Genomic DNA, 19393 nt, shown 5'->3' with positions numbered 1-19393 from the left:
TCAATTGTAGTCTTTTAAAAGGGCATCTGAAAAAATAAACGAAGAGCAATGTTGTCAAAAATACGATTTTTCGATAGATATCGATACTGAATTATCTTAAACGCTTCTTCATTTGCTCCGGATGAATACTGTTGGTGTTGAACGGCTTGAATTTCAGCGTGGGTTTGCGTGCATTGCACACAATTTTACTCATTCCCGCAGATTTTGTGCTCACACCCAAAGTGTGCACGCATAAAGCCGCCTCCCAGTACTAAATTGAGTTGTTTCTCACTCCTTTATAGTGCTTAAACGGTCAAATACACATCAAAATGCCGGTCTTGGTGAGTATTCGCGTAAACGCAGTCAGCTATGTTTTAACGCATGTGTAACGGTATAATGGATCCATGCGTCAAGTCTTAAAGTGACAGCAGCCTAATATACCTAATATATTTTATATTATAAAAATATCTATATGTATAAAATGCAGGCGTGAAAAAGGTGAGAAGGATATTACCCCTCAAGGGGGGTCCAGGGGCATGCTCCCCCGTAAGAAAAATTTAAATATTCCATATTTTAAAGCATCAATCTGATGCATTTATAGAGATGCTTTTTTTGCCAACCTGGGGAGAGCTGGAGAAACTTAACTTCAGCCATGAGTCAAAAATTATTATGGCCTCCTTACTAAGTATTATGAAGGGGGATCGAGCGGATATCTTTATTGGTGTCGATTTTCAGTCTCTTTTTAATGATAGGCTTTACGCATCTGTCAATCATCCCCACTTGCTATTTGGGGGAAGAACCTAGCGCTATGATTGGTCGAACTCTTCTTCTGCTGCTGTTGCTTGATTTGAGGACTGCGTGTGCACAGAGGCGTCACCAGGTTTTAGCGTAGTTTAGAGTGACAAATCGTACCAGCATACTTTGAAGTCAAAATGCGTATCCGCTACGCAAATTGCGTACAGGTTGGCAGGTCTGCTTATTGATAGAACGGTGGACCACTTTACCTTCTGCCTTGTCAGTCCCCTCACCTCAAAATCTACCTCCTCAAAAACGGTAGCGTTAGCTAATAATTTTCCACCGGAGCTTTAGCTAGCTGGCTAACGTTGCGTTCTCTCCTGCTGTGTTCAATGACTCAATTCATCAAGCTGTAGCTAACGTTAGCTAAGTCTATGTCAACGGAGCTCCTGGGCAACTTAACTTAGATATACCAGAAAATATTAAAATGATTGAAACCATCACTCACCAAATTCAGTCAGGTAAATCGCCGAGGCCAGGCGTGCTTTCAGCTTCTGATGGTGGTCTGCACTGGTGATGCAAGGCCCTTCGCGCTAATATTTCCATGCACTCGCGCTCCCTTCTGGCACATGCACCTGTTCGCAATTCACTGAATCGCAGTTCGCAGTTCACTGAATCTCGCGCTCCCTTCTGGCACGCGCACCTGTTCGCAGTTCACTGAATATGAACCCCCCCCCCCCCCCCACCCAAAGTGTGCACGCATAAAGCCACCTCCCAGTACTAAATTGAGTTGTTTTTCACTCCTTATAGTGCTTAAACAGTCAAATACACATCAAAATGCCGGTCTTGGTGAGTATTCGCGTAAACGCAGTCAGCTATGTTTTAACGCATGTGTAACGGTATAATGGATCCATGCGTCAAGTCTTAAAGTGACAGCAGCCTAATATACCTAATATATTTTATATTATAAAAATATCTATATGTATAAAATGCAGGCGTGAAAAAGGTGAGAAGGATATTACCCCTCAAGGGGGGTCCAGGGGCATGCTCCCCCGTAAGGAAAAATTTAAATATTCCATATTTTAAAGCATCAATCTGATGCATTTATAGAGATGCTTTTTTTGCCAACCTGGGGAGAGCTGGAGAAACTTAACTTCAGCCATGAGTCAAAAATTATTATGGCCTCCTTACTAAGTATTATGAAGGGGGATCGAGCGGATATCTTTATTGGTGTCGATTTTCAGTCTCTTTTTAATGATAGGCTTTACGCATCTGTCAATCATCCCCACTTGCTATTTGGGGGAAGAACCTAGCGCTATGATTGGTCGAACTCTTCTTCTGCTGCTGTTGCTTGATTTGAGGACTGCGTGTGCACAGAGGCGTCACCAGGTTTTAGCGTAGTTTAGAGTGACAAATCGTACCAGCATACTTTGAAGTCAAAATGCGTATCCGCTACGCAAATTGCGTACAGGTTGGCAGGTCTGCTTATTGATAGAACGGTGGACCACTTTACCTTCTGCCTTGTCAGTCCCCTCACCTCAAAATCTACCTCCTCAAAAACGGTAGCGTTAGCTAATAATTTTCCACCGGAGCTTTAGCTAGCTGGCTAACGTTGCGTTCTCTCCTGCTGTGTTCAATGACTCAATTCATCAAGCTGTAGCTAACGTTAGCTAAGTCTATGTCAACAGAGCTCCTGGGCAACTTAACTTAGATATACCAGAAAATATTAAAATGATTGAAACCATCACTCACCAAATTCAGTCAGGTAAATCGCCGAGGCCAGGCGTGCTTTCAGCTTCTGATGGTGGTCTGCACTGGTGATGCAAGGCCCTTCGCGCTAATATTTCCATGCACTCGCGCTCCCTTCTGGCACATGCACCTGTTCGCAATTCACTGAATCGCAGTTCGCAGTTCACTGAATCTCGCGCTCCCTTCTGGCACGCGCACCTGTTCGCAGTTCACTGAATATGAACCCCCCCCCCCCACCCCACCCCACACCACCCCACCCCACCCAAAGTGTGCACGCATAAAGCCACCTCCCAGTACTAAATTGAGTTGTTTTTCACTCCTTATAGTGCTTAAACAGTCAAATACACATCAAAATGCCGGTCTTGGTGAGTATTCACGTAAACACAGTCAGCTATGTTTTAACGCATGTGTAACAGTAAAATGGATCCATGCGTCAAGTCTTAAAGTGACAGCAGCCTAATATACCTAATATATTTTATATAATAAAAATATCTATATGTATAAAATGTGTAAATCTATCTATATTCATCAGTTTTTCCCCAAGGTATCGATGTCAAAATTGTGTATATAAAACAGCCAGCAATGTTAATTATGCATAATGACCACACGTACGCATTTGTGACAATGTAAATGTAGTTTTCTTGACGAGTGTAATGCCAAGCGACTAAGCAGACCATGAAGTTTGAGACTGTAAAATATCAACAATAGCCAAGATCAAGGTTAGTGAAATGTAATTTTTTATGTTTTATGACAATTTTTGCATCTTACATAGAAACATACTAGGATAAAATTAAAAAAAGAAATAGGTACAGGAAAACATCTTTCTAAACAATGAAAATATTGTGAGCTGTCAGGATCAACTTAATAGATAAATGAAAGTGTGGCATTAATTATTGTGGCTCAATTTTTGGTATGTGCAACATTTACTAAACTTTTTACCTGTAAATTTGGGGGTATATAATTTGCAGTGTGATAAAGTTGAAAAATGAGTCACAAATTTCAAATTGAAGAGGAAACGAAAACTAATACAGTATACATTAAGTTTTTGTTTTTATAAAATTGCACATTTTGAGTGTGACATACATTCAGTCAGTTTTCATTAAAGGACAGATCATTATCTATTAACTCTAACAGCACTTCACTATGGATATTTGGCACAAATAATGTCACAGAAACACAGTATAACATATCGTTTTAATGTCTGGTACCATTTATTTTGTCCCTTTTAAGAAATGCCCTAAAGTTGAGCTTCCTCAGTATTGCAGTTTTTATCCTCAGCTTTCAGATGAGCTATATATCTGTTTGAAGATCGTATCAAGTGATCGGATTCAAGTTATCACAAGGCATCGCATGTACAAATTAATTTGCATTTCTGACAATTTACTAAGAAGAAGGTAAAATTAGTTTTAAACCACCATGACTGCACATGTACAGCTATATAAATAATATGCATTAAATATAATAAAATAGATGTAAACTGTATATACATTTCCTGTATAAAGATCCCTCACTTTGAGAGTTTATGGTCGTTATATATAAAGATACATATCGATTGCTTATAGAGTATGAATATATAGATATCTGCTTGTATTTTTAAGAATAGAAGCAGTGTATCGTATAAAATAATCATCGTTTAATATTTATTTCATTTATCTCTAAAGTATGTCTGCAGTGGTGTCGTCACTCACTGGATGAGTAAACTGTTTGTGATAAATATCATGTGCATTTGCAGATTGAGGCCTCCCATGCACAGAGAAGTTTCAATAGTTGTCATAACTGGTTTAAAATCAGCAGATTCTGGTTTACTAGCTGTCACACCCCCAATGCCAAATATAAAAGACAATTGTATAGCAAAAGCTTGGTCCTGTGTAAACATCTCAAGAGCTTAAACGTAGCCTAGAAAATACGGAAACTGCCTCGAACGTCATTTGGCAGTGAGAACGATTTCAAAGGAATAAAATACAAACTCGCACTCCATGAAGCCGGCAAACACTATAAACTCAAGCTCCGATGTATCAACTGTATAAATATCGCTATTTACAAAAGTAATACCAAGACTCGTCATAGTTTCTTAAAAATATACAAAATGCAACGTAATAACTTCAATCTTCATGTGCACAGGACTCCTGCTCAGGACCATTTCACAGACACCTACGGTTTTACGATTTTTACCTTTAAACTTCAAACTATCTTCCACAGATGTATCCAAACACAGATTAAATGAAATCCACGATCATGACCCTCACTATACTTAAATGTGTGACGATTAAAACCCCCTTGACCCTCAAAAACAGTTTAGCACTACAGGAGTACAGTTTGTCCACTTAGCAATGACTTTCCAAAAAAGAAAAAAAAAAGGTCTTCATCATGCAAATTGCAATTTGTAAAATGCTAATCAGCCTGTTCGTTTATTAAATATATTGTCTAATTTGATGATGCATTCAACTACCTATAATAGTATAGTACTCTCTGCTCTGTGTGATTAAATCCACCCAATCAGTGAAAAAAAGAGTCTGCGCTGTGCTGAAGAACTTAAGTTCTGAATTGGGATCTACACTATGTAACTGGACCGGACTTCACGTTCAATTCCAGTGTTTCACAACCCTTTTTCCCCGTTACAGCGCTCTACTGACCCTTTCTGGAACTATGCAGCAGTGCAACATTTGTGGCAGCTTAACACATGCAGGGAAACGTGTCAAAACAGACGTCATGGAATAAATCTCCCGCTGTGGTAAAGCAGCTCGTGCGTCAGAGGCAGCGTCTGACCGTGAGCGAGTAGAAAACCTAAAGGCCAGTGAGGTCCACGATGGCTTTGATGAAGATGGTGTCGTCACGTATGTACGAGTTCTTGCCCTCCAGCTTGGACAGCGGACAGAAAAGCGGGCAGCCGCTGGCGATGTTCATCTCGCTTACGGGCCTCTGGAATGAGGAGGAAGTGATGTCGGGACGGAACGCATCGATGATGTGCTCTCTGTTACTCTGGTCCAGCAGCATCAGTGTGACCTGGAGGAACGTAACCAGATTCAGCACACAAACACACAGCAATGCTTTCATTTTGGGCTGTGAAAATATTGGTTGATTTTATTTTCCACACCTGTACAGTTACATCACAGAATAGAATGACTTATATAAAATTTATATTACTTGTTATCTATTTAAATCTAATACAGAAGAAAATATAATAATAATAATAATAATAATAAAATAAAAAACAGAAGCCTTTTTAAATTACAATCACATATTGCATTTACTATAAGAATACAGATATTTACTTTTCTGAATAAATTGATAAAATTATATACATATATGTATGTGTGTAATACACACACACACACACACACACACATATATATATATTAAAAATAGTATGCAATATTAATATATATTTAAGTTCTACTTTAATCACAAAAATACATTTCTATGACCATCTCAATTTGTAATATATACTGTATATTTACTACATAATATATATATATTTTAGGGATGCACCGATATGAACATTATGGCTGATATCAATAACCAATAATTCTTTATATTTGAAAGCCGATAACCGATATTGGCCGATAAATCTAAGACAAAGTTTTTATATAATTTTTGAGAGCCTGATTACAAAAGCAAAAGTCTCATCTTTAAAAGCCATGTCCCAAGCACACAATTATAATATTCTCATTATAATATTATGTAGCCTATATGACAGACTTGCACTGTATGTTGTACTTAAAGGTGATAGAGAGGATTTTTTCGTCGACTGAGAATCCAAAGACTGTTACTGAGTTTTTGAAATGAGCGCATGCATAAGAACAACCCCCCTCCTTCGAAGGAACGCCTCCCAAAACTCGTAAACACTCCTATTGGAACACGAGTGTTTGCCGCCGGCATTCGCTGTGTCGTGTTAGTGGATTCATTATGTCGGACTCACCGCAGGTAACTCATAATCTGCAGTTGTTACTCCTGTCTCCTGACAAAAACATTGCATGCGGCGTCTGTGGAGTGTGGAAAGTTACTGGAGCGCGCAGCCGCGCACGTCTATCACAAGGAACGTAATGCCAGTGATTGACAAGCCAGAGGGCCAATCCGCGCATGTTTCTCACAAGGAACGATTGGCTGATGTTTTTAAGGCCCTACCTCGTGCACAGATGATGTATATTAATATTATTCCTTTCAGTGCACCTAATAAATAGTCTTTTATCAGTTAGTAAAGACAGTTTCAAGTAATATTGCAAAAATGTATAAAACAAAACATCCTCTTTAGCACCTTTAACTGTACTTTCCTTTTTGAAGTGATTTCAAACATATTTCAAGAAATTCAAAGCCATAATGGCTGACAGTGCGCATCTGAAGTGTCTCAGCTGAAGGAAATAATCCATTATTTATTGGCTTTAATATATCGGAAAAATTTTCTTATTGGGCCGATAACGATAACATTAAAAATGAACATATATCAGCCGATACTGATATATTGTGGATCCCTAATAAATCTAAATTATATATGTGTGTGTATATATATATATATATATATGTTGCAGTTTATTTTTATATATATATATATATATATCAAATAAAAAAATCCAATATTAACATATTTTAATCTACGGAAGCGGATTAGGGCCAAGCAATAATAAAAAAATAAAACCATCTCGAGATTAAAGTTGTTAAATTTTGAGAAAAAACTCGTTAAATTTCAAGAAAAAAGTCGAGATAAAATGTTGAGAAAAAGTCATTAAATTGACAAATTTATTCTCGTAATTTAATGACTTTTGTCTCGTAATTTCATGACTTTATTCTCATAATTTAATGAGTTTATTCTCAATTTAATGAGTTTATTCTCAACATTTTATCTCGACTTTTTTCTCGAAATTTAACGACATTTTTCTCATAATTTAACGAATTTGTTCTTGTAATTTAACGACTTTTTTCTCGTAATTTAATTACTTTATTCTCAACATTTTATCTCGACTTTTTTCTCGAATTTTAACGAGTTTTTTCTCATAATTTAATGAGTTTATTCTCAACATTTTATTTCAACTTTTTTCTCGAAATTTAACAACTTTAATCTCGAGATGGTTTTATTTTTTTATTATTGCTTGGCCCTAATCCTCTTCCGTATAATCCTTCCCCTGTTCCGCTGGCAATATGTGATTGTATTTTAAAAAGTCTTCTCTGTTATGTATTATTCTTATTATTATGTATTATCTTCTGCATATAAATCGTAAAAATAAAAAATTCAATCCAATATTAATATACATTTCAATCCTAATTTATTCACAAAAATACATTTCTATAATCACTTCGAATTCCTTTCAAATTTAAATGACCTTTCATGAGAAGTAACAATATCATGTAGTTTTATCAGCAGTAGTGCAATAGCATTAGTCCGAAGGCATGCAATGTACAGAACCGTGACGTGCCTTCTGGTTGAAAGGCCATTTGAGCAGCGCGTCGCTCATTCCTCTCATGACCACGAAAAACAGCGAGAGGTGAGTTCCACGACCCGTCCCGTCTCCGTTCAGGTAAATACGCAGGCACATCTTATAGCCGTACTTGCTTGTGTAAAATGCTAAACAGAACCAAGGAGCATGTTAGTCAAAATATATTATTATACAAATAATAAAAAAAAACCCTCAAATTTCTGATAAAATTACTATATCTATTCTGATAATAGTGTTTTTTTACCAGGTGAAAACATGGCAGGCGCCCGTCCAGCAATGGCATCTTGTCTCTTTTTAGTGAAATCTGATATCCGCCAGATGAAGACGCCATCAAACGTGGTTGCGGACATCTCCCGCAGTCTGCCCTCCATTTCAGCAACAGTCAGGTCTTTAACGCCCACCTGCCGCTCCAGCTGACGAACCTACAAGAGACATAATGAGGAATACAGAGGTGAGGCCATCTGATTAGATCTGGAGCATTCGTTTTGATCATAACTGATTCTCACATTGGCAAAGAAAGATGCGTTCAAAGATTTATACTGACAAAATTAACCCTGCTGTATCATATTTGAATTTAATTACTTTAGCCTCTAAATTATCAACATGTTCAAACATTTGCTGAAAATCCTGCCGCACACACACGCCTTCTGTCATCTGATTGATAGGTTATATGTTTTTAGCAAGGCCTTTGTGTCTTTCTGCTGTGAAATCTTTACTGATTTAACCCTCTATAGGACATCATCATTTATAAATGACGCAAAGAAAACTGCATTTAAAATATAATAATAATGTTCAACCAAAATTTTTTTTTTTTGAAACACTAAGACCTTTTCACTACCTTTCAAATAGTGAAAATGCATTTGAATGTATGTGAAGTTTCAGACAATTTGCAAAATCATTATAAATCATTATAAATGACAGCACCCTAAAAAAAGGTCAAAGGTCAGATGTAGAAAACTAATTTTGGAAAATGATTTTAGTCTTAAATATATGCAAAATATAAAGTAATTTGTTTTTTCTAGCTGCTATTCTTAATCTTAAAAGAACGTAAGAATATCTTTTATGTTATTAGTAATATTTCAAGATGAACAATTACTTTATTAATTACTAATTATATATTTTTTTTATTCTGGTATGATTTTATAACATCATATATCAACATAGTGCAAAATGGTATTTAAATTATGTGTAGAAGTCGTTGCTTTATTACGAGAAAGAATGTCCTGAAAAATGAATTTCATTGATGTTATTCGGAGTAAACATTATAAAGGGACCATTTTGGATCAAGTCATGCAGTCAGTATCATGTGACAGGATGTGACATCATTCAGACACCTGCACAGGACCATGAAGCAAAGTAACTAACTCTCTCTTAACTATTTGAAAATTAATGTTTTCACTTGCTTGTAAGCATGTCCCAAAACATCAGGTCATTCGGTACAACTGATATCAAACATGGAAAATGTTGTAATATTTTAAAATCTTGTACTAAATATAAAATGTTTGATTGTCCTTTTGCCAAGCTAACTAGCTAGCTAGCTAGCTATAAGCCTGTTAGCATTGTTTGAAAATATTGTCATTCGGTATAACCAAAAGTGTCATTCGGTAAAACCGGAATTTTTGTTAAACCAAATGACTTTTGATGACAAATTTTGTCCATCTTGTAAAAAAAAAAATGACAAAAGCAGTGTTCACTGATTATAAAAAAAACATAATCTCATTGTTAACACTTAAATAAACTTTAAATAATTGTTTAAAATTTTTTTTTTTACACTTTTAAAAACCTTATTTGTCATCATATTCTCACTATATCATACTATATGAGCCATAAAAGCCATCAGGTATCAGGTTTGATACATCAGGCTTTTATATGATATGATTATGTTATGATATAAAATAAAAGACATGCAAACTTTTTTTTTTTTTGATTTTTAAAAATATTTTGTCTAAAAGTTCCATTTTCAGATTATTATTTTATATGTCAGGCTTTACAGGGTTAAAGTGTTAGTTCACCCAAAAATGAAAATTCTGTCATTTATTACTCACCCTCATGTCGTTCCACACCCGTAAGACCTTTGTTAATCTTCAGAACACAAATTAAGATATTTTTGATGAAATCCGATGGCTCCGTGAGGCCTGCATAGGGAGCAATGACATTTCCTCTCTCAAGATCCATTAATGTACTAAAAACATATTTAAATCAGTTCATGTGAGTACAGTGGTTCAATATTAATATTATAAAGCCACGAGAATATTTTTGGTGCACCAAAAAAAACAAAATAACGACTTATTTAGTGATGGCCGATTTCAAAACACTCAAAACTTTCAAAGCGCCAAAGTCACGTGATTTCAGCAGTTTGGCGGTTTGACGTGATCCGAATCATGATTCGATACACTGATTCATAACGCTCCGAAGCTTCCTGAAGCAGTGTTTTGAAATCGGCCATCACTAAATAAGTCATTATTTTGTTTTTTGGCGCACCAAAAATATTCTCGTCGCTTTATAATATTAATATTGAACCACTGTACTCACATGAACTGATTTAAATATGTTTTAAGTACATTAATGGATCTTGAGAGAGGAAATGTCATTGCAGACCTCACTGAGCCATTGGATTTCAACTAAAATATCTTAATTTGTGTTCCAAACGAAGGTCTTACGGGTGTGGAACGACATGAGGGTGAGTAATAAACGACAGAATTTTAATTTTTGGGTGAACTAACCCTTTAAAGCTTGATTGATGTATTTTTTGCAGCACACCTTGTTGCTAAGAGCCTCGATTTTGTCCTGATCGAGTCTGTGCTGGCGGTTGCTGGCCTCCATGGTGGTTGCAAAGCGCTCCACTTCTCGATTCAGCACACACACCACATCTTCGAACGTCCCCGCCTTCACCTCCAGGTCCTGGCAGCGGCGGCCCAGATCTGCCACTTTGGTCTTCTCGCTGTGGAGTTGTAGTTCCAGGGCGGCGCCGACCGAGCTGGGAAGCGGCGTGAAGGACGTGGGCAGAGTGGCGGCGGCCGGCGGAGGAGGCGGCGGGCGATGGCGGATGCGGAGGAGGACGAGGCGGAGGACGAAGAGGAGGGGACCCCCTGCACGGGAGGTCCGGTCGGGCCGGGGATGGTGCTCAGCTGACTGACTCTGGCTTCCAGGTCTCGAAGCGCCTGGTGAAGCTCGTGCGCTTTGTGACCGGCCAGCTCCAGACTTTGTGGCTGCAGGCCCTCGAGACTGACCTTCATGCCCATGATGTAATGCAATAGCAGGTTCAGATGTTCGTGAGCACAGGCACGCTCGTGATCGTGGATCTTCTCCTTCTCCACCTCAAAAAGAAATCAACTGGATTAAACTTCAGCGTCTAACTCGTCCCATCCCGTTTATGCTACAGACATGAATTATTCCTCAAATCACGCGTTTTGTGTTGTGTGACTGAGATCTGCACAGGAAAGCTCACATTTTTTTCAGAAAATATAAAGGTTTTAGCACTTCAACTTCTTTTAGTACTTCGACTCTATATTTTATTTTGAGTCGAAAATATAATATAATATTTTGCTTTGAGTTTTGTTTCAATTAATGAACATTGTTAATAGTTTTAAATATATTATTTTAATTAATAATTGTCTATATGCATCGTGCGACTGCATTGTGCGGTGAGTTCTGCACAGGAAAGTACAGCTCAATTTTATCAGAAAATATAAAAATTTTGTTTTATAATCGTATCTCTGAGAAATAGTGATATTTGATAAATTTAAATTATATGAACTACTTCAGCATTATTTTTATTATTAATTACTAATTTAAATTACTTTTCATTTTTTTAGTTTTCATTTTAATTTTTAGTATTTTTTATGTGCTTGTATCTTTTTAATATTATTTGTTTAAATATTTCTATTTAGTTTTAATTTACATTTCAGTTATAATTATAGTCATTTTATTACTTCAACTTATTTTATTTCAGTTAGCCGTCAAGTCATTTAAGTTTAATTAGAATTTTTTCATCTAATTTTATTTCAATTAACAAATGTTTATAATTGTTTTAATTTTATTTATTTTAATTAATAATAGTCTATTCCCACTCATTCCAGATGTATTTATTACTATTCCATTGCTATTTTCTGTATATTTTTCAATAAATTCTGGGTAACACTTTAGTTTAGGTTTCAATTCTCGCTATTATCTAGTTGCTTATTAGTATGCATATTACTAGGCCGTCTGACAGAAGCTAGTTATTATAGTTAATAAAGTTTTAAATATGGATATTTTTCTTACAAAAACCCATTGCTTCACTTCAGAAGGCCTTTATTAACCCCCTGGAGCCGTACGGATTACTTTTATAATGGATGGATGCAGTTTTTGGGCTTCAAAATCTCGCCCCCCATTCACTGCCATTATAAAGCTCGGAAGAGCCAAGATATTTTTAAATATATCTCCATATATAGTCATATCCACCTAGGATGGTTTGAGCATGAGTAAATCATGGGATCATTTTCATTTTTGGATGAACTATCCCTTTAAATTAACCAAGTCTATTTGAATATGTGTATGTGTTAAATTATAGCATGCCAGATATAAAAACTGTACTTACTAACATATCACAGCCAACCACATGATATCTGCACGGAGTCCTGAATTTGCTGCAGAACTTGATGTGGTCAACATACTAAAGAGACCGAAAGAGAATTGCAAAGAAATGATCTACCATCCATACATATAGCTTGTTCTGTTTTCAGTAATGAGTGCTACTAAATAACCATTTTCATGCTCAATGTGATTTAAATCAATGTTTTTGATCACCACACCTTTTCCCTGGGGATTTTCTTCTTCGCACATCCTTCACAAATCATAGGATATTTGGGACAGATCTCATCATGGGCCTGTGAAAACAATATTTTGTAACATAAAAAGCTTTTTTTTTTCCCTCAAACACATCACATCTTTTCTTAGACCACTCACTTACCTTGATGTTTTTGAAGTGAAATGGTTCTTTACAGTATTTGCAGTTGAGCGTTCTCTCAGGACACTCGCGTTCATTATGACGCTCCTGTTCGTTAAATCTAATGAGCTCTTTGCACAAGGGACAGGACAGAATCATGAACTCACATTTCCCCTCATGGCTCAACTACAAAAAAACAGAGTTATGACACAAGTTACCAAACGAGAAACTGTGTTTATTTACGTATATAAAGTGTGGCGTAAAGTGTCCAAATGCTTTGTTCGGGCCTCTGTGTTTAAATAAAGCTAATGTTAATGAACACACAACCTCATAATCTTTAATGCTGCCTTTCCAGGCGCAGCCCTCGTTGAAGCACACAGCTGGAAGATTTTCAACTTCTCTTCTGGCAGCATTGTCGGGAAACGCCTGCAGGAAAACACAAGGAATGTGCGTGCTCTACAGTAACGGTCTGGCATTAAAGGGAGAGTTCACCAAAAATGAAAATTCTGTCATCATTTATTCACCCTCAAGTTGTTCCAAACCTGTATGAGTTTCTTTCTTCTGCTGAAGAAATATTTAAGAATATTGTTAATCAAACAGTTGATGGACTCACTGATTTCCATAGCTTGGGAAAAAAAAATACTATGGAAGTCAATAGGGCCCATCAACGGTTTGGTTCTTCAAAATATCTTCTTTTGTGTTCAGCAGAAGAAAGAAACTCATACAGGTTTGGAACAACTTGAGGGTGAGAAAATTATGACAGAATTTTCATTTTTGGGTGAACTATCCCTTTAAGTCATTTTAAAAATGTTCATAGCTCTTGATCATTCACATTAAGCAAAGCATTGTGCTTACGCAGCCCTGTTTGAGAATCGACGTGGGCTCTTCGAAGATGTCCTCCTTGATACAGGCGTTACATTTCTGTGGTCCAGATCTAAAACGGAAAGGCAACAAACATTTTGCTATTTTGACATCAGTATTTTTGACATAGTCAATGCCCAATTTTATTTTTAAATACTGATTGTGGATTCTGAGTAAAAATTGTGTTAAAATGTTCATACAATATAAAATAAAATTTAAAATTGTGTACTCAATTACTAATCTTAATTACTATAATTAAAGGGTTAGTTCACCCAAAAATGAAAAGAATGTCATTTATTACTCACCCTCATGCCGTTCCACACCCGTAAGACCTTCGTTAATCTTCAGAACACAAATTAAGATATTTTTGTTGAAATCCAATAGCTCCGTGAGGCCTCCATAGGGAGCAATGACATTTCCTCTCTCAAGATCCATAAAGGTACTAAAAACATATTTAAATCAGTTCATGTGAGTACAGTGGTTCAATATTAATATTATAAAGTGACAAGAATATTTTTGGAGCGCCAAAAAAACAAAATAACGACTTATTTAGTGATGGCCGATTTCAAAACACTGCTTCATGAAGCATCGGAGCACAAATGAATCAGTGTGTCGAATCATGATTCAGATCGCATGTCAAACCGCCAAACTGCTGAAATCACGTGACTTTGGCGCTCCGAACAGCAGATTCGATACACTGATTCATTGTGCTCCGAATCTTCCTGAAGCAGTGTTTTGAAATTGGCCATCACTAAATAAGTCGTTATTTTGTTTTTTTGGCGCTCCAAAAATATTCTCGTCGCTTTATAATATTAATATTGAACCACTGTACTCACATGAACTGATTTAAATATGTTTTTAGTACATTAATGGATCTTGAGAGAGGAAATGTCATTGCTCCCTATGGAGGCCTCACGGAGCCATCGGATTTGAACTAAAATATCTTCATTTGTGTTCTGAAGATTAACGAAGGTCTTATGGGTGTAGAACGGCATGAGGGTGAGTAATAAATGACAGAATTTTCATTTTGGGGTGAACTAACCCTTTAATTTCTATCAGCATATTTGCTTGTAGTTGCTGCTATTGATATCGGCCATTGAAAAACTACAGTCAGTTAACAGCTAATTTGACTAACTAATTTAAATTAAAAGACAAAACTTTAGACAGCAGAAGAAGAAAAAATACTGAATAGAAAAAAAAATCACTTTTATACCTCAAAATTACACTATTGTTCAAAAATTTGTGGTCAGTAAAAGTTTTTTTTTTTTTTAAGGAAGTAATACTTTTACTCAGCAAGGACTCTATTGCCCCCATGATGTTAGATAGATTTATCAGAACTGAATTTAACAGCCAAATACAGCATCTGTTTTAGATCAGCAGGCGGGATTACCCAACAGTCCGGTTGAAGCAGTAAGAACAAAAGCGATGACCGCACTGAGCTTGGAACGGTCTTCTCAAAATGTTCTGACAGCAGTTGCATAAATGTTTGTCTTCAAGTTTGTTGGCCAGAATCTTCTTTGGGAACCCTGGCTTGTTGTTCTCCATGGAGGACGGGGGAGAGGGTTCTTGAGCAGCCATGTCCCCCTCTAAACGTTCCTGGTCTAAACAAAAGAGAATCCAGAATGCCTGAAAACTACCATCATATATATAGATAACAAAAGTGACTTTCCATTCCATTTCCAAAAAAAGATTATTACACAGTTCTCTGGAATGCTTGATACTGATTGGTCAATCGTGGCATTCTCTGCTCAAATATATCATGCTAAACCGTATAGCCTATTTGTATCATTCTGCACTCTTTTTCTTCTAACATAATCCAAAAATTGGATGTCCGTGTATTTATTTATTTGGTGAGCCATGTAGGGGTGGGCAATATGACCAAAATATTATATCATGATATGAGAAATTTTTTTCGCTAAATCGCCATCACCTGCTTTCAAATGGAGCGGCATTTAATAGACAGAGCCGTAGGTCACTGAAAAGCCACGCAATATCGCGTTCATATCGCAGATGAATCGCCTGCGATAATGAACGCGATATTGCGTGGCTTGTCCGTGAACTACGGCTCCGTCTATTAAAAGGCGCTCCGTTTAAAAACAGGTGAGGGCGATTTAGCGGTAATCAGGGAACCGGCTTTACTGACGAAATGCGCGTGAGAATAGCATGCGATTAATCGTGCAGCCCTATATAAAAGTGATTGTCAAGACTATAAGCAGTGTGAGATTTTCTCTCTTTTTGTTGTTGTTTTATTAACATTAATAATAACAGCAGGTCAATTTGGGGGCTGTCACTTTAAGACCTGCTGCACAAATCCATTATACTCATGCGTTGTTCTTTCTCAACTGTTAACATTCACTTAAGACATAAATGACTCTATTTACTCGCAAATACATGTCACTTTGACTAGTAGGTATGTGTATTTAACCGTTCAAGCCCAATTAGGTGGCAAAAAGCACTCAGTTCAGTTCTCACGTGCTCTATGAGCAGCATATTGAGCGCGTGTCTCTGAAACAGCAGGCGCATATACTGAAATTGCGTTTTAACAGTTTAAAATCAAGTGTTTTTAAACTCCAGTGCTTAAAAACGCATGCAAACGATAAGCTTTCTTGACCGCGCCACACAGCAACGTCACATGAACGTAACAGCGACACAGACGATAGTAAATTTGGGTGCTGTCACTTTAAGACCTGCTGCACAAATCCATTATACTCGTGTGCTGTTCTCAATTTCTCAGTTCTTTCTCAACTCTTAATGTTCACTTAAGACATAAATGACTGTTTTCTTGCAAATACATGTCACTTTGACTCATAGTGATGTGTATTAGAAGCGATAGTAAATTTGGGTGCTGTCACTTTAAGACCTGCTGCACAAGTTTCTCAGTTCTTTCTTAACTCTTAACATTCACTTAAAGGTGATAGAGAGGATTTTTTCGTCGACTGAGAATCCAAAGACTGTTACTGAGTTTTTGAAATGAGGAACGCCTGTGAAGTGTGGAAAGTTACTGGAGCGCGCAGCCGCGCTCGTCTCTCACAAGGAACGTCACGGCAGTGATTGACAAGCCAGAGGGCCAATCGTTTACACGATGATCGCGTAAACGATTGGCTGATGTTTTTAAGGCCTACCTCGTGCACAGATGATGTATATTAATATTATTCCTTTCAGTGCACCTAATAAATAGTCTTTTATCAGTTAGTAAAGACAGTTTCAAGTAATATTGCAAAAATGTATAAAACAAAACATCCTCTTTAGCACCTTTAAGACATAAATGACTGTTTACTTGCAAATACATGTCACTTTGACTCGTAGGTATGTGTATTTAACCATTCAAGCCCAATTAGGTGGCAAAAAGCACTCAGTTCAGTTCTCACACGCTCTATGAGCAGCATATCATGCGCGCATCTCTCAGACAGTGCGCGTATATACTGTAATGAGTTCTCTTTCGCTGCTAATTGTGTTTCAACAGTTTAAAATCAAGTGTTTTTTTAAAACACCGTGCTTAAAAATGCACGCCAACGATAAGCTTTCTTGACTGCGCCACACAGCAACATCACGTGAGTGTAACCGTGATAGAGACGATAGTAAATTTGGATGCTCAGCTCAGCTCTTACACGCTCTATGAGCAGCATATCATGTGCGCGTCTCTGAAACAGCAGGTGCATATACTGAAATGAGTTCTCTTTTGCTGCTAATTGCGTTTCAACAGTTGAAAATCAACTGTTTTTAAATCGCAGTGGTTGAAAACGCATGCAAACGGTAAGCTTTCATGACCGCGCCGCACAGCAACGTCGCATGAACGTAACAGCGACACAGACGATAGTAAATTTGGGTGCTGTCACTTTAAGATCTGCTGCACAAATCCATTTTACTCGTGTGCTGTTCTCAGTTTCTCAGTTCTTTCTCACCTCTTAATGTTCACTTAAGACATAAATGACTGTTTTCTTGCAAATACATGTCACTTTGACTCATAGTGATGTGTATTTAACTGTTCAAGCCCAATTAGGCGGCAAAAAGCACTCAGTTCAGTTCTCACACGCTCTACGAGCAGCATATCGTGCACGCATCTCTCAGACAGTTGCGCGTATACTGAAATGAGCTCTCTTTCGCTGCTAATTGCGTTTCAACAGTTTAAAATCAAGTGTTTTTTAAAACACGGTGCTTAAAAACGCACGCAAACAATAGCAACTTTCTTGACCGCGCCACACAGCAGCGTCACATGATTGTAACTGCGATAGAGACTCTAAATAAAGTCTCTACCGGTTGACAAATTTCTAATGGTTAATCGTGTCTAACGGTATATCGCCCACCCCTACATGTAATCAGTGAGATAATAAAGTCAGACAGTCATTATCATGAAATAAACAATATCAGGTTAATGCAAATCCCCTCAGCTTCACATCAAGGTCCTGATGATCTGATTGGGGGTTATTTTGCAATGTTGTGCATTATCATAATCCAAGCCATTTATCAAGTAATCTTACTTTAAAGAATAAAGCACAGACATGCAAAATGTAAAACATATTGTGCAGTCTATTACGATTTTAGTAACATATTTAGAGCCGCCTTGCTGTTTGTAAGCACATTATGAACAATAAATAATTATTTGTGCATTAATACCATTTATTGTTGCATTTTATAAGATCGTTATGCTTTTGGAAAGGCTCTATGTAAAGTAATAAGATAAACATTAATAAACCTAAGCATGCACAGCAGGTCTCTCAATATGAATCACAATCTCTTTGTTTCTGTTTCAGTTTTGCTTGTATACATGTGTGTTTCCAGACAGACATCCACACAAATGATGTAAAATAGTGTACAGTGGTGTAAACATTCCCATGAAACACACACTAGAACCTTTCATGCATATCTGAAAGCACTTTTGTCAGATATCGACCATGCAGCCCGTCGATATACATCATACAGTCAGCTGACAATTGCACATCTCATCTTTTCCTCTGTTGCTAAGCAAATGCAACATCTTTCGAACGGTTGTTGCGTCCGTTCTGTACCGCCACGCCTCTTTTACATGTAGGGATATGTTGAGCCTGACAATAAACATGCATGCAATAAAATAAGAATCAAAACAATTCATTGTGAGACAGACGCACGGATGCGCTCGACTTACCGCACAGCGATGAGATTTCGCTTTCATTTGCTCGGTTCTGCTCGGGTTGTGATGGATGGAGGCGCGCGGCGCGGCTGCTGTGTTTTGGTGGTCGACATTGTTGAGAAGAGCGCGTGCTCTTTCACAGGATTACGTCATAATGTGAGCGTGCACTGGGCTTTTGGATCTCTGATCCGTTTTTTTTTTTTTTTTTTTTTTTTTTTTTTCTATCATGGTAAAAAAATATTTGAAGCCTGATATCCATTTAAATGTTTACTATTCATATATTTTATTATTATTATTATTGATATTTTGTTTGGTGCATAATATAATGTAATTGTAATTTATTCATAGTGATTGTTATTATAATAATAAATATAAATATTATATCTATCTATTTAATTGAACTTAATCGTTTATTTATTTGTGTTTATTCAATTTTGGTCGTTGTATAATATAAATACCTAATATTAATACAAATGTATAATATTCATATTGAATACTATTATACATATACTGAACAGCATCATATTTAAAATCAAGCTTTTAGTTTATTTTAGTTTAAATCATATAAACTCATTTTGGGATGGGTACATTATTGATTACTGTCTA

The 19393-nt window shown here is 36.8% G+C and overlaps 1 protein-coding gene across 1 annotated transcript; it reads right to left on the bottom strand.

Annotated features, from left to right (window-relative positions):
* Positions 1-3179: 3179 nt before the first annotated feature.
* On the bottom strand, positions 3180-18964 carry LOC125266915 (TNF receptor-associated factor 2). The gene is given in 12 exon segments (XM_048188041.1): positions 3180-5466; positions 7872-8020; positions 8137-8314; positions 10653-10927; positions 10930-11209; positions 12472-12546; positions 12686-12760; positions 12844-13005; positions 13147-13245; positions 13675-13753; positions 15071-15281; positions 18803-18964. Coding segments are annotated over 11 exon segments (1779 nt in total). The 5' UTR covers positions 15259-15281; positions 18803-18964; the 3' UTR covers positions 3180-5247.
* Between the last annotated feature and the right edge of the window lie 429 nt (positions 18965-19393).

This window comes from Megalobrama amblycephala, linkage group LG4, assembly GCF_018812025.1.
Source record: "Megalobrama amblycephala isolate DHTTF-2021 linkage group LG4, ASM1881202v1, whole genome shotgun sequence".
Lineage (NCBI taxonomy): Eukaryota > Metazoa > Chordata > Actinopteri > Cypriniformes > Xenocyprididae > Megalobrama > Megalobrama amblycephala.
Note: the sequence above shows the minus strand (reverse complement) of the source record. Positions and strands in the feature narration are given on the sequence as shown.